The 16,719-nt window shown below is 33.7% G+C and overlaps 1 protein-coding gene across 3 annotated transcripts in view; it reads right to left on the reverse strand.

Annotated features, from left to right (window-relative positions):
* The window catches only part of LOC145286241 (uncharacterized), a 61,759-nt gene that overhangs the window by 31,104 nt on the left and 13,936 nt on the right, over positions 1 to 16,719 (reverse strand). For 2 of the 3 annotated variants that reach the window (XM_080135061.1, XM_080135062.1), the window contains exons 3-7: positions 15,579 to 15,836; positions 12,325 to 12,483; positions 7,973 to 8,044; positions 5,258 to 5,884; positions 920 to 1,075 (exon numbers count right to left, since the gene is read on the reverse strand). In XM_080135061.1, the coding sequence (XP_079991187.1) occupies positions 920 to 1,075; positions 5,258 to 5,884; positions 7,973 to 8,044; positions 12,325 to 12,483; positions 15,579 to 15,822 (1,258 nt within the window). In that variant the 5' untranslated portion in view covers positions 15,823 to 15,836. The remainder of the gene's footprint in view (positions 1 to 919; positions 1,076 to 5,257; positions 5,885 to 7,972; positions 8,045 to 12,324; positions 12,484 to 15,578; positions 15,837 to 16,719) is intronic. The other variant, XM_080135063.1, reaches the window with a different exon arrangement.

Consider the following 16,719-nt stretch of genomic DNA (forward strand, 5'->3'; position numbering starts at 1 on the left):
ACATGATTGAGTTTTGCAAAGGAAAAAGAAAAACAATAAAATCAAAGAAGTTTGTGAGGGCTTAGCACAAGTCTTCTTCCTTGTGACGGATTCTCTGTAAAGATGATCATTCAGTTAGTGAAAGAAGTGGTACTCGAATGGCTCAAGGTCAGGTGAATAAGGTGGATGCAGTACGTTTATCCACAGCACTATTCCCAAACGCTTGACATATGTGTTGACATGATCCAACTGATAAGCTTATTTTGAAATCGTAAAGCAAACGGTGCCGAATAAGATCTCTAGAAACTTTCATTCTTCTCACTGCTGCCCAGCTTTTAACTGATGATTGGCATGGTTCGCATGTTTTTTATAACGTCTGATGTTCCTAATTTCAGCTGTTCAATTTTGAAAAAAATTGCTACACACATTTCATATATATTTCAACTTCATTCAATGTCTAATCAAAAAAAATAAGCAGAACTTTTTTGGTTACCTAGTAATAGGGTGCAGCAAACTAAATGTCATGGCATCTGTTCTACGCACAGTTAGGGATTAATAATTCTGAGTCAATGGGCTATAACTTTTTCCTGTTTTTAATGGGCTAAAAACTTTAGTTTAATAATATTCTTAGTATCATTTGTAATGAAGTTTCTTCTCATAATCCACAAAAGACTCCTTATCACTTAACACTTTATCCGTTGTGTCACAGGTTCATAGTTATTTAAGTCTTTACCCAATCCCAATCATGGATGATGAACACGTGGATTAAATGAAGTATTTGAAATTCTGTACAGATTCTCAAGTTCAACATAAAGATTCCCGAGTTTGATAAGACAAAACTAAAAAAGGTCAACGTTACATCAGACAAAACATTGTCAGAATAAACATTCAAGATGAGAACAGTAGTTTGAATAATACAAACACTTTGGTTCCTACTTACAGTGTTCAAAAGCAAATTGAGGCGTTTCATTTGGAGCAGCAGCAGATGAGTTATCTCCCTTTAATTCGTTATTTGTCATTTCTTCGCATTCAGGAATTTTGTCATTGTGGATGTTATTGTTTTCAGCGTGCTGAACTTTGAGGATCATATCGATGACTGGAAGAAAAGCAAAAAAAAACAAACAAACATTTTAAACTTTAAATTATTAATAAAGAAATGTTTATAATGATAAAAAAATAAGGCCTAGTTATTTATTTATATATATATATATATATTTTAGTATAAACCTATACTGCCTAAAACCACATTCAACAAAAGTGATGTTCGTGTTCCCAATTTGCCCAACAGTGCATAAAATCATAACCCTTTGTTTAGATCTATTTTTTTATATATTCTCAATCCAAGTAGAAATAGCCCCTACCAATACTTGGGAGGCATTGGTTGGTTATTTTGATTTTACGGCATGATTTATTTAATGCCAAATTCAGTAATTTTGGAAAAAGTTTTTATGCATAAAGTTCTTTATATCATCAAATATTTATTCATGGTGTTTGGTTTGATTGCTTTGTAGAAGAAAACTGTTGTTTTGGACTGTGCAAAACATGGTTGAGTTTTGCAAAGGGAAAGGAAGAAAACAATAGCATCAATGTTTGGTGAATTTTTTGTCAAGAAGCCAATATCACGAGATACCCTAACAGGTATTACCACTCTGGACTGGGAGTAATGGTAACTAATGGTAACTCCACATTCCCCACAACCCCCAAATGATGCCTCACCACTGGATATCTTTTAAGGTCATACCCAGGACTAATTTGTGAGATGTGATACTTATTTTGGTTTCGAATTGAGTATTTTTTTTTCCAAAAAAATATCATCTTATGTTATGGATGGCTTAAATACCCTATCATTTGTATCAATCTCCCCTGAATAACTAATCTAATCTAATAATACTTAACCAATACTAATGTAATGGATCTCTGCTAATCTAAAAATATAAAAGGCAAATGCGGCACGCGCATTTTTGTATGTCTCGAAAAGGCTTTTTTTCGCCGACGGTCCAAGGGGGCGTGGTACTATCGCTTAAAAGTGTTTATATATAGCCTAGATCATAATATGTATGATTTGCGAACTCACGTCGGCTCTAGATTTACTTACGTCGATTTTTACAAAATTCTTGCTATTTCAATCCGGCTTGTGTTCATTCAGCTTTTTTGTATAAAACCGAAACTAATTAAAAGCTAAGGCGCTGTTCCCGGCAGTAAAAGTTAACTCCGCTACTTCTATTTGACCTCATTAATGAGGTCAAAAAGAAGGAGCAGAGTTAACTTTTATTGTGGGCACATGTCAATTCTGTTTTTAATACTTTTAAATAAATTCAAACGTGTTTCAGCTACTCTTTATTGCTGGCCGAGCGGGTAACGTGTCAGGTTTTTTGCACACTTTATCTAAAGGTTGTGAGTTCGAATTGTGGTGTGAGATGTCTTCTTTTTTTTTTTTCGATTTTTAAAGGTTTAATATTGAAACAGGGTTATTTAAGCTATTTTTCACGTTCTATGTTTTTTTTTAAATTTTATTTTTCAGATTTTTTAAAGAAGTTTTAACGTTCATTTTTCGGGGGGGGGGGGGGGTTCCATCACATTCGCACTTTCTTTTTTTGTTTTTGTTTTTCCGATTTTAAGAAGTTTTAACATGGTTCGTTTGCCTTACGTTAGTTTTCTGGGGTATTTTTTTCAATTTTTTTAAGTTTTAACATTTTTTTTATAATATTTAAACAGGTTGATTATTTCGCTCATTCTTTTGTTTTGATTTAAACCCCCCCCCTCGCCCGAGCACACACACCTCTAAACACCCGGGCAACACCAGGTATCCCCACTAGTCTATAATACAAATCTCACCAGTCTGCTTAAATGTATGTATGTATGTATGTCTGCCTAAAACTTTCGACAGAGGCGACGGATTTTCACAAGATCAGTATCATTTTGAAGCTCGCCTCTTCGGATGACAAATATTGAAAAATTGGCGAAAAACATTAATTCCTTCACCCTCAACTGGGCACTTTTTTAAAGGGAGGAGTCGCTTTTATCGCTGATGTTTTCAAAAGTCATCACCTCTTTTCGATTGACTAGCCTTAATTTAAACCTTTACAACTTCCAGTTTGGAGATGGACACAACGACAAAGACATTTTTTTTTTTTCCAAGTTTTTTTTTCCTCCTTTGCAGTACGGGTTCAAACCTGCCTGTTTACTACCACTTTTTTTTTTTTTTGCTCAACACACACCTCCAAACACCTGGGCAACGCCGGGCATCAGGCTAGTAGAATTATAACGTATAAATTGAAATAAGTGATGATAAGACGGACATCTGCATAAGAATTAAATAGAAACAATGTTATTGAAAAAGAAATGAGCTAAAAATAAAGAGAAACAAAAAAGAAAATGAAAAACGTTAATGGTATATGCACATGACAGTTATACCGTTTTAGTATTAGACGGGGTATGTGTTCAGGAGAGATGGAGAAATGAACACAATGATACGTAACTAGACAACCCATGACCATCTGTATTTGTTATACACTCCTTTTGCTTCCTCCTCTCCCTCTCACAATTATTTGTGTCATTCAGTTTCTTTATCTCTATTAATCACTCTCTATTTACTTCATTTAATTTTAGAGACATCATCCTGTTTGCGAAATGCTTTTAGAGACATCATCCCCAGAGCACAGATAAAATCAAGTTTTATGAGTCTTACATTTTTTAGGACTAGACGGTTCATCCAATTTGCAAAGTTGTGGAACTCTCTTCCTGCTCCCTGTTTTCCTTCTATTTATAGCCTTGGTCTTTCGAGACTAAGGTTAATAGACATACTCTGTCTTTGCAATAATCATCTTTTGTTCTTGTTAGTTCCTTAAATCGAGTGGTTTCATGCCTTGTCTTGAGCGATTTCCATTAAAAAAAAAAGTTAATTTTGCAGCAGAAACACACCAGACAAAGAGAAGGCAGTGGTAATCAAAAGTTTCTAATCACACCTGGGGCCCCTGAAAAAAATGATGAGTTAGAGATCATGCAATCATTGATTTTTAAATCATCAGGTTTGGTTGAACTTCATAAGAGACACAATGGTAAGGATGGATGGAGTCAAGTTAACCCACTCCAGATAAATGCTGTTTCAGCTTAGTCTAAGGAAAGAATCATTGTCTTGACCTGTGTGTCTGGGTAGGCGTTTTATCAAGTCAGTCAGATAGAAGATAAAAAAACAGCTGACAGTCATACCGACTGACTCAGACATTGGTTTTTAAACTAAATGTAATTTTAAAAACGCACCCAATTTTCTATAATATTCATTTGAGTTCCTAGTGTTTGAATCCAAAGATTCTATTGTTGGCATTAGTCTCCGACCCCGATATTTTTCAAGTCAGAATTCTTTCTAAAAAGACATCAGATATTTACGGGAGGGATCATGTAAAGGTTGCGAACATCCTAAGTGAAAGTGATTTTATGCAACAAACTGGATTTGAACTTGTGATACCCAGTTAACCATTTAACCACTGTGGCAAGTCAAAAAAGAATGTTCTTTCATTCAAGAAATCAAAGGGAAAGAACTGTATAAATATTTTTAAAACGATTTCTCCTGAACCAATTAAAATTAAAAACATAGAAATTAAGAAATAACAAAAATAAAATGGTAACATATAGGATCAGGGCTCAGAACAGGTGTTTATAGGGTTCTGTACTCATTTGTGGTCAACGCTAGTGTTATATAAAGGCTGTTTCATATGAAATGTTTCGCTCTGAATATTGGAAACTTATTTGGTATAAGAACTATGCTACTGTCTGGGCGGAACCAAGATGTGTGCAAACATGAACATCTTAACTCTAATACAAAATTATCATAAAGAAAACATTGCTTACTATGTTTGGTTTATCAAAAAAGTCCAAATATTTATTTTTATCTTGAAAAAAAAAAAAAAAAATCCAAACAGATTTTTTTTTGCTGTCAGTTGTTTCTCACTCAAAAAATAAATATTTATTCATGAAACTCACCTTACAATGAAGTTTTTTTGTTTTTTGTTTTTTTTTTCTTGATTTTAATTTTCTAAAAGTTTTGCATAAATTCAACAATATTGCTTTCATTTTTCAAAAATTTTTCATTGAATTAGCTTTGTACTGACAGAAATTATGGATTTTTCATTATAAAAAATTGGACAGCATTTGTGAGTATAAAACAAATCACAAAATTTCCTTACAACAGCTTCCGTCATTTCTCCATAAATTGCTCGCACGATTCTGATGATAGCACAGTCCTTATATTGCTTGATTAGTAAAAAGAAAGAAAACTTACCAGACATATTTGCGACATCAAGAACCATAGCAGAGCTGACCAAATTTGTATTATCTTTCTCCGTTAAGAGACCCAAAGAGTCTAAAGAATTCGCTAGTTCCGATGGCCGTTGATGCAGTAAGGATTGGAGACCATTTGCAGACAAGGATTGCTCAGCTGATATTGAAGTGTCAGTTAAAGTCCTATCATCGCCTGCTGTCTGCAGCACACAAGGGGCCGTCGTAATATTATTTTTCTGCATTTGCCCCTGCCCAAAGTGATTTGCCGCTTGCAGTAGAGAGAAGGAATCTGGAAGAGCTGTGTAAGTTTCTGGTTGGGATACAACCCCAATACCAAGACGGAGGTCTGCAAGTGTTGAGAGATCGGGGGCCATCATAGAAGGATTGGGAGCCAAAGGTTCTTGTATGGAAGCAGCCATTAGAGGATTTGTTGAGTTCAAATCATGAGAGTTAGTTTGGTTGTCTGTAGATGATGAGTATGAAACAGTGGAAATTTGTTGGAAGTTGGGTTGGTGCGATGCGGTTTCGGTTGGGACACAGTCCAATGAGTTATGTTGTGCAAGGGATGAGCATCCAGTTGACTCATTTTCCATGACGGACATTGACACTGTCGGTAAAGTTATAGGACCTGGTGCAAAAAGATAGAGAATTAAATTCAACTGTTTGATAATTAAAAGTATAGAAGGATTAAATATGAAAACAAAATGAAAAATACCTTTTTATTTCACACCTTTTATATATATAATAGCAGGCCGCCCAGCATTGCCCGGTTGTAAAAAATGCTTAAATATAATATTTTGATCAATGCTGATTTTGCATTTATTATCATATTATATTGGACCCAATATATAGCAATGATTTAAAGTTTTTTAAAAAATGATTCGTGCGCCACCACCAAGAATCGAAACCAAAACATTTAGCTTACAATTTACTTTTTTCCTTAATGCCTGAGTTATGAAGACATGTTTGCTGTAAGGCTAAAAATTAAAACATGAACCAATAACTATTACATTACGCATGCATATTCGTAATGCCGTCATTCGACCTTCACCTGGCAAATTCCATCGCTTTCTTTTGCACCAATTTTCCCCGGCTAAAACCCAAATATAAAGTTTTGCATGGGTTCAAATACCCTATATATTAAGTTTCATGTCTGTAGACCAAAACCTGACAGGAGTAAGGTAGGCAACATTTTTTAAACAAATATATATATATAGGCATACATAAATATATATCGAAAGAGGTTTGTGTTTACTATAACCTTTTTTATGCAAATATTACACAAATATAAATCATGTAGAATACCTGCATGAATATAATTACATGTAATAGTTAACTAAAGATGATCATCACATAAGAAAACCAAAAAATCTAATAGGGAATTAATTAAAATGAATGTTTAAAAGAATATCCAAATTAACTAGATTTTTTGCAGATGACTGCAATTCCATGACCCATATATAACAAAGTTGTATTTTCTTTTTAAATAAATAAAATAAAAAAGGGTTTTTAATATGAATATCAATACACAAAAAACACCAAATTTATAGGAGTATAGATAATTGTTATAATAATGAATATTTTATATAAAGGTAATTTATAAAAGGTAATACAGTGCAGAGATGTTACAGATATATACACACACACACACACACACACACACACAAACTAAAATAACTTTGGATGCATAATGGTGAAATAAACTATGCAGATTCACCTTTTATTTCTATTTCTACAATTACATAAAAAGAACTTTCTGTGCGTGTGATTTTGTTCTCTATGAATTTGTAAACAGCTGAGCCAATTTTTATGAAATTTCACTTAAAGGTACTTTATGTGCCTGGCAGTTTTCTTGGATAGGTTTTGTATCGGAATGTCTTCAATAAGTATTGGTAATCAAAACAATCTGATGAAAGAAGGAACAGGCGATTTTGACCAAAGTTAACACCTTACACAGCCTAACCTCTTATATTTTTATTGTCATCGAAATCGGTGAAATCTCACATTTGTCAATCAAATCGATTGCCTGCTCTAGTTGGGAACCCATTGCGATGTACCGGGAGAAAGCCTCACATGCCTCCTCGCAGTAACTTAGTCCAAAATACATTGCACTGTAGAGAACCTACTATTTTATAAAATTATTTTTATATATAACGGCTTGAATTAAAGTTTAAAATGCAAAAGTTAAGTATCATGGTTCAATTGTGCTTTAAAAAGAAACATTCATTTCGAACGTGCCCTTATCTATCAAAGGATCAACTGTTCATTTTATTTGTCGGGCCTTTTTGCTTGTGCAATAATAAAACATCTTAAATGCACTAGTGATGTTAAACTGTATAAGGTGTTAACTTTGGTCAACATTGCCTGTTCCTTCTTTCATTGGATTTTTTTCGATTAAAGATACTTATCAAAGATATTCCAATACAAAATCTATCTAAGAACACTGCCAAATACATAAAGTATATTTGTGTGAAATTTCATAAAAATCGGCCCAGCCATTTCAAAGTACATAAGAAATGAACTCACATATACAAAGTTCTTTTTCTATAGTAGTAGAGATATATATTTATCACTTTTCCAACATCAATTTTATTAAGTACTAGCATGTGAATGCAGACCAGCTGTAACGCTCTCCTCCATGTTATAAAATCCTCCATGTTATAAAATCCTCCATGTTATAAAATCACATCTGATCATCATCTTGAGCATAACTCACCTGAAACTTGTTGATTGATGGATGAATTTGCACAGGAATAAACGATAGAATTGATCTTGTCGTTAACTACGCCTGAATAAGGAGACAAATACAAGGAAAAGAAAAGAATTTAACACAAAACAAAGAAATTTGTGTTTCAGAATTTTTGAGATAATTTGTATCAATTTGAATTATTCAAACTATTGTTCTCATCTTAGACCTGTCATGCAATAAATAATGTGCATCAATTAACAACTAAATCTAACTGACAGTCTTCTGAAGGTTGAAGGTTAAATCTTCATTTTTTATTTTATTGTATTTTCACCCCAAACAAGGTACAGTGCCATTGTGATGTAGGAGACTACTATCTGAGACATTATTTGCAGGGATACTATGTAGGGAGTTGAACAACAAGATATGTTTACATTTCACTTGAACTTCTGCATGTCAGTACAGTCAGGGAAGCAGGAACCCGGAAACGAATTCCAAAGTCCAGCAGTTCTAGGGAAGAAACTATGAGAGTAAAAGGCTTTCTGGTATCTGGGGATCTCTACTGTGTAGGGGTGGGATTTTGCTGCTTGCCAGGTTTGTTGGGGGTATTTATGTCAAGGGGGTACAAGGGCTTGTAATTTGTCGGAGCACCTACCATTAAAATATTTGTAAAACAGGCAGAGGAGTGAAACATTTCGTCAATGGGACAGAGGCTGAAACCTAGCTGACAATGTGGGACCTATTAGGTTGATGACTTTCATTTGAAACCTGTCTAAAAGTGAGAGACTAGTAGTAGATGCACCAGCCCAAATGTGGCAACAATACTCTATGCATGGGCGAATATGTGGCCTTGTAGAGGTTAGGATACTCTCAGGCATAAATAACTTTCTAACACGGTAGAGAGACCCCACCTTCTTTGCAGCAGCCTTGGCAATGCCCTCAATGTATCTGTTTCAACTCCAGTTCCTCATTACAGGTCATACTAAGAATAAATAAAATTTGCTTTAAACTTCTATCTAGTCATGGCTGACAGAACAAGAACAATCTATTTCGGATTAAATAAAGAGTCCAGTTCTAAATTTTGTATAGGTTCCAGAGTTCAACGTAAGCATTCCCAAGTACAAAAAGTTGCACCTGAATGTCGGTTTGGTTTTATTTTGTGTTATAGTATATCAACCCTTTTTGGTTTATTTAATACTGAATGTGTTCATTTTCATAAATTTTTAAGCTTCAAGTTCTTCAAATATTTATTTACAGTATTTAGTTTAGTTGTTTCATTTTATGGCATATCAACCTTTTTTAGGTTCAGTCATTTTGGAAAAAGTTTCTAGACTAAAGTTTTTTATATCTTTTTTTTTTTTACACAGGATCAAGGCCCAGAGGCTACTCGAGGATAAGAGTTAATGGGTATACATTAGTCAATGTGATTATAGCGTAGTAAACATAAGTAGTGGAAAATTTTTTAAATTGGATTACTTAGGGGGATGGTTCATCAAGAACTTGTTTACATTGGACTTGAAGACAATCAGTTGTAGTCAGCTGGAAAGCAGGCAATCGGAAGAGAGTTCCACAGGCGTACAGTTCTAAGAAAGAAGCTTTGTTCATGAAATCTACATTTAGGTTTAGGCACAGATAAAGAGTGTGGGAAATTATTGATAGTTGTTTTGGCTAGACGAGTGTTTTTCGTGAAAGTTTGGCAAGGGGGAACGATAGATTGAAGCCCAGTTGAGCACTTGCTATGAAAATAACAATAAAACAGAGACAGGATCGCAACATCTCTTCTATGGGAAAGAGGTTGCAGGGAAGAGAAAAGAGTATCCCCCACAAAGCTACAAAGTCTATTTTGAACTCTGTCAGGGTAGGATAAGCTGCTTCTAGCAGCTCCTGCCCAGATGTGGCAACAGTACTCCATCGTTGACTGTACCTGGCTTTTATATAGGTAGAGAATTGCATCAGGAGTGAGATATCTACTGGAATGTTAGAAGGATCCTACCATTTTTCCAGTGACATTGGTGATGGATTTGATATACGTGTTTCATTTCAGGTCAAGAGTAAAAGTCAAGCCCAGAAGCTTGTCAAAACATGAAGCCTCCCCAAGACAAGAGCCAGTCTTTTCAACCAATGCCAGATTGGCAGTTCTGGATATGATCTTAAACTATATCCAATGGTGAGGCCCCAGCTTGCGGGCTTTGGGGAGTGTGGAGCCACCCCTTAATTGCCATTGCACCCAGGTCCACTCTGACCCAGAGTGGTAGTACCTGTTGGAGTCCCAACTATGAGTTAAATAGAAACCAACTTGAAAAAAAGATATATTCTATTAAAAACATTTTCTTCAAAATAACTGGATTTGGCATTAAATAACCTGAAAAGGGTTGATATGCCGTAAAACAAAAACAACCAAACAAAAACAACCAGCCAGATTGGCATCAGAGCGTAGATGGTGTAGAGATAGAAGGGTTCAATTGTTTTATGGCATATCAACCCTTTTTGGTACATTGAATTCCGAATTTGATCATTTTCATAAGTGTTTATGTCTCAAGTTCTTTATATCTCCAAATATTTATTCATGATGTTTGGTTTGGTTGTTTTGTAGAAGAAAATTGTGTCTGCTTTTGGCTTTGCAGAACATGTTTGAGTTTTGCAAAAGGGAAAGGGTGAAAAAAAAAAAATAACATTAATGTTTGGTATATTTTAGGTCAGGAAGCTCATATCTCCAGACAGCCTAATCTGTTAGCGCCAGCTGAAGGTCAGAGGTTACATTGACCAGAACGTTGTTAAAATATCAACAAAGATGAGAGAAATAATACAACTAATACATTTAGAATTTAACATATTTAAAACATGCAGAAAAAAGATTCATACGTTTTAAATTGAAGATCTACACGTATCAGCATCGTTGAAAAGTTGAATGTTGAAGAAAGTCCTATGAGCGCATACACACAAAGTGACTTTTATATAATAGTACATACATATATATATATATATATATATATATATATATATATATATATATGGGCTTTATAATATACAATCTATGTATAATTTTTGGATTATGTTCTCTATGTGTAACGGAGCCTATTTATCTAGGGATTGTTGTACTCCATTATTAGTTTAGTCTTCGGGTTATGCTGATCATATTTATTTTCCTCTGTTGTATTCTGTGACCTTAAATAAGATGGCTCAACATTTACAGGATGATACCTAGATATCAAATAAGCTCAATTTTGATGCTCAGATCTTTCTTCTGAGCCCCAAGGCTTTTATATTTATTTGGCGTCATTTTTTTCATAGTTTTGTTGGTGTATGTGGCAAACTTATTTTACCTGTTATCCTATCATAAGGATAATGTTTATTCACTCCATATCTAGAAATAATGGTACATCCATCGCACAAATTGTATGTTAGGCTTGTATTAGATTTTACAATAAAGAATGTTGGTCAGTATTTATTTCAATAGCCATTAACTCTGAAAATAATTGTCTACACATATAGAACATAATCCGAAAATGATGTCATCGCTTTAACAAACACAATGTATATACACTTGAGCCTATAAATGTTTAGAACACTTCAGATGAATCGTATTATTTGGATTCTTCAGACGACTCTTCTCATCTTGAGTGTTATTTTTATAACTTTTCAGCCGATGTAACCTCTGATCTTCTTCAGACGTATCTTATCAAACTCTTAAATCTACATCTAATTTCGAACGGAACCCTTTATTTAATCGATGGGGGTAACATGCTCTGGTTCTGTCAGCAATGATTGGGTAAAAGTCCTGAGTAATTTGCGATTCCGCATATCATCCACACTTAGAATTGAACCTTCAACTTCCAGAAGAGTCTCACTTATGAGAGAATTTTACCAAGTACTTTATCTGTTATGCCATTGGTCTGGGGATTAAATAAAGTGTTCCGTTTGGAATTCTGTGCAGATTCCTGAGTTCAACAAGATAGACATGAATAAAATCATAGGAAACATTGGCCGAAACATGAAAATAACACAAGATGAGAACAGTAGTCCGAATAATCCAAATTATACGAATTAGCAATCCTCATTTCAAAAATTCAGAAACGTAACTTTTAATGAAATGAGGGAAAATATGCTTCTTTTTTTTTCAACTAATACGTCACTTATCAAGGCCGAAAGGCCATTTAAGGATAAGGGTTAATGAATTTCTCGGTTAAATAATAGGATAACATCTTGGGGATTGAAGATGATGGTTGAAACTTGGGAGAATTTGATTATCCAAGAGGATGGCTCAACACAACTTTGTTAACATTGGACTTGAAAATCACTATGGTGTAGTCAGCTGGGAAGCAGCCCCACGGTATTTTGTTCCACAAACAGGTAGTTAGCATAAAAGTATAGAAAGTTCTTACCTGTTGGAAGACATGTTCTGTCGATGCTATTTCTGTCTGGAGCAGATGTGAGAGATCGGTTGGCAAGATTAAGAGATAGCATGAGAGGAACCATCGACACCGTCTGGGCAGTGAGGGACACAGGGATATGAACAGACGACATATTATTGCCACCTAAAACTGAACACGCGTATACACATTATTCATCCACATGCAAAAACAATATAACATACATACATAATATATATATATATATATATATATATATATATAAGAAGAGTTTGTTAGGGGTACAAAATTTATAAATGACAAAAAAAAAGAGTTCCTTTTAACACGAGATGTTTTTCTCCAATGACATTTTGATTTTAAAAAAGAAAGGAAGGAGGAGAAGTTAAAAATAAGATGAAAATGAGGAGGACATATTTACAATTACCATAAAATAAATATGTGCAAGGAAGTAAAGGAGAAAAAAAATGGGAAATTATATATATATATATATATATATATATATAACAGATATTGAAGGAGAAAAAGAAAACTCGCAAAAGAGAGTATAAGTAAGGAAAAATATATCCTTCATATAAATATACAGAAAAAAAAAAAGAGGAACATTCGTATATCTCACGTAGAAGATATACATGAGAGGGAAGGAGCAGGAAACTTATACACTATATATATATATATATATATAGTTTTTAAAATATAATTATCCACTGACACATGATTCGTCGTCTACGACTCATCAGAGTGGCTGAATCTAGTGAGATTCAAAATTGGGACCCCACAGTAATGAGCCTGGTCCATCTCGCCGACTGTTTGGATATATTGGGATTTATTTAGATGTTATTTGTTTTTGTTTTTGCAATACATTTTGAATGAATTCAATTATTTATGAAAATGCATTTTTACCTAAATGTGAGTTGGGAATAATTTTCCCTTTAACCAATTTGGTACCCCCACATGGGGAACGGTAAAGATATATATATATATATATATAAAAACATATACAATAATAGTATCTACTTATAAGTCACCCAAAAGATCTAATGTATTAATGAACCTCTTCTGTCGTCAGAGAGAGGGCCTGAGTCGTGCAATGGAGACACTCGAGAGTTTTCAAATGATTACTTACTCAATCAGCCTCGGAACAAAATTGAAAAAAGATTGTTTTTATATGCCAAACCACATTCTGGATTATCCAGTAAATGCTGGCCAATTGCAGAATCTAGATTATTCAGGGCAGGGTTGAGGAGTTTTATTTTTATTTTTTATTTGTATAATGAAAACCTGAAGGTACATGTTGCCCGATTCTTGTTTCAAAGTGAATGCTGATTCGCCCCACGTAGACAGCATCACACTGGCATTGGAATTTGTATATAATATTGCTAAGTTTTTTGCAAGACAAACTGTCCTTTTTTAAAAGCAGAAAATACAGGTCTCATATTGAAAACAACAGATGGAAAACAATTGTTTTCCTTTTTCAAATTATTTATCATTCGTTTTCATTTTTCAAATTATTTAGCATTCGTTTTCATTTTTCAAATTATTTAGCATTCGTTTTCATTTTTCAAATTATTTATCATTCGTTTTCATTTTTCAAATTATTTATCATTCGTTTTCATTTTTCAAATTATTTATCATTCGTTTTCATTTTTCAAATTATTTAGCATTCGTTTTCATTTTTCAAATTATTTAGCATTCGTTTTCATTTGTCAAATTATTTAGCATTCGTTTTCATTTGTTAAATTATTTAGCATTTGTGCTTAATTTGTTTCTTTGTTACCTAAATTCATAATTCAGTTTTATCAGAATTTGATTGCATCCTGCTTTATCTTATATAATTTTACATAGATAATTTTTATATTTTACACTGAATAAAGTTTAGTTTCAGTATTAATGAAATTGTGGTTTATTTTTAAATGTTCTAATGCTCTTTTTCAAAAAGTTCTCATTCATTATCGGCAGTCTCACTGTTTGACAGATCTTGCCTACATTGTGTGACATAATTTTTCAGTTAACAGGCCTTCTCTTTTAGTAGTCTCGGTTTCACACTTATCAAACCTTAAGTCCCAGATTTTGATCTGTAAGGTTATCTCAAAGATAATGTCTACCAAAACAATTCCTGAACTATTCCTTGACTGAAAAGATTCATGATTGCCAAAATCAGGACATTATCAAAGAGAGGAATGTGTCTGATTTATTGACAATTTTGCATGTCATATCCAGGTGCATTACATATGGGTGTATATTTTTCAATACGCCTTGATTTTTCCCTTCAACTGTATTCTTAATGACACCAATTACATCCAATAAGTAATGCTGTGTTTATTAAATAAATGACAAATTCTTTGGTCATAAAATAATCACTTGTTTTATTTGACGACATCTGACATGGAGCAAGAGAGAGAGATGGGGTGGCAGGCAGAATGCAGTTGATGTGTCTTTCTCTATGGTCGTGACTGAGTGTTTTTTAATCAGGATTTGTTTTTATTAAGTTCACATACTTCTGTTATTGTTTATTGTTTCCTCCCTTTGTTTAGCGTTTACGTTTGCTTTTTGCATCATCAGTCAAAATCTGGGACAACTTTATGTCAGAGGCCAACAGAGGTTAACAATTAGATTGTCTTTTTGTTATTCATCTGCTCTCTCGGGTTGTCTGGCATATTTTTGCTTGTTTTGGTGTTGCCCGCCTTTCAATATTTAATGTGTGTGTTTATCACTGAACAACAATAAAGCAAAGTTTGGTTGTTTTGTCTTTACAGCATATCAACTGTTTTCAGGTTAATTAATGCTGAATCCAGTAATTTTGCAAAAAGTTTTTATGCTTCAAATTGTTCATATTTTCAAATATTTATTCAGGATGTTTGGTTGTTTTGTCAAGGAAAATTGTTGTTTTTGACTTTGCAAAACATTATTGAGTTTTGGAAAGATAAAAAAAACAATAACGTCAATGTTTGGTCCATTTTTATATCAGGAAGCCAGTATTTTCAGACAGATTAAACAAAGACTGTTGGACATTTATGACTAAAACTTGGTGGACAAGTCAGGCATAGACTGCTTAATTGTCCAAATATGGTTGTATTGAATAAAGACTGGTGAATTTTATTAAAGTGGCATTTTATAGAGCATTTTCGAGGATGGAGTGGATCACTCGGTATTAAATCAAACAGAATAAACCAACAAACATTAAGAATTTCTTTGTAAATTTAATTTGTGATCTGATCAATCATAAACAACAACAAAAAAAAAGAAATATAATAAAAAAAGACACTTACATCCAGATGTTGGTTGAGTCGGGATCACTTGAGTGAAACAATTATTGCCGGGGTTGGAACTATCACTCACGGTGGGAGTGACGATTGGGAGAACTGTGGGTGATGACATTAGTGTGTTACCAGACAGCGAAGGGGTCAGCGTATTTCCTGAGGTCACTTCCACCAGGGAATTGACCACCCTGGTTAACTGATCAATGCTGATGGGCATATTGAAGCCGCCCTCTATCATCCCTGGCGTGGTCATTTTTCAGGAACGTGCTGGGAAAAATAGAAAAGGAAAAAAAAATTAGTGGAATTCATGGTCCTTCTATACGGTGTATTTATTTGAAGTTGTCCTGGATAGACAATTTTTTTTTTTATTAATGGAAATTACTTTAGACAAGGCATGAAGCCACTTGATGTAAGGAGCTAAAAAAATAAAATACAATAGTACTTCAAAGTCAAAAAACTTGCCAACTATAAATGTTAGATGGAATAGATTTTGACTCAGGAAACAGCAATCCCCCTCCCCCCGTTGTCAGAAACATTGTTCATGGCATGTGAGGACTAAACAAACAAAATAAGGGAAGCAAGAGTTATAGTCAGAAACTGGGTATGCACATCATTAGAAGCATCGTTAATTGTTCCTAGTTTGTTTCATTATGTTTTGGTGTTTGTCAAGAAGCCTGCTTTTCCTTCGTTTAGTAAGTACAAGCTGAAGTTTTAACACTTACAAAAAAAGTATATACTAAACTCAAATAAAAGTGCCAAATGGAATAAAAAAAGCTGAACTTTCTTAAGCTTTAAACGTGCTACAACACTCTGTATGGTCAAAATGGTCATCGTTAATCAGGAAAAACAACGAAAATAAAATGAAAACTTTACACCTTACTAGACCCATCAACAACAACAGTCTATATCTAAACTGTGTCAATCGCTTTATTGCAGATTAGTAAAATATCAATATTTCCTTAATTATACGTCACATTAAAATTGTACCATCAAAGGTTTGCTTTAAGTTTAGTTATTTCCCAAAATTTTATTCAAATTCATGCTATATTCACGAAGTTACGGCATTTTATTTATTATCAAGGAAATTATACTGTCCATTGCTTTATTGCAGATCTCTTACAATGCCAAAAAATCTGGCGGATAAAAGTTA

The sequence above is a fragment of the Euprymna scolopes genome, chromosome 10, assembly GCF_053919585.1.
Source record: "Euprymna scolopes isolate OS-2025 chromosome 10, ASM5391958v1, whole genome shotgun sequence".
In the NCBI taxonomy this organism is placed as follows: Eukaryota; Metazoa; Mollusca; class Cephalopoda; order Sepiida; family Sepiolidae; genus Euprymna; species Euprymna scolopes.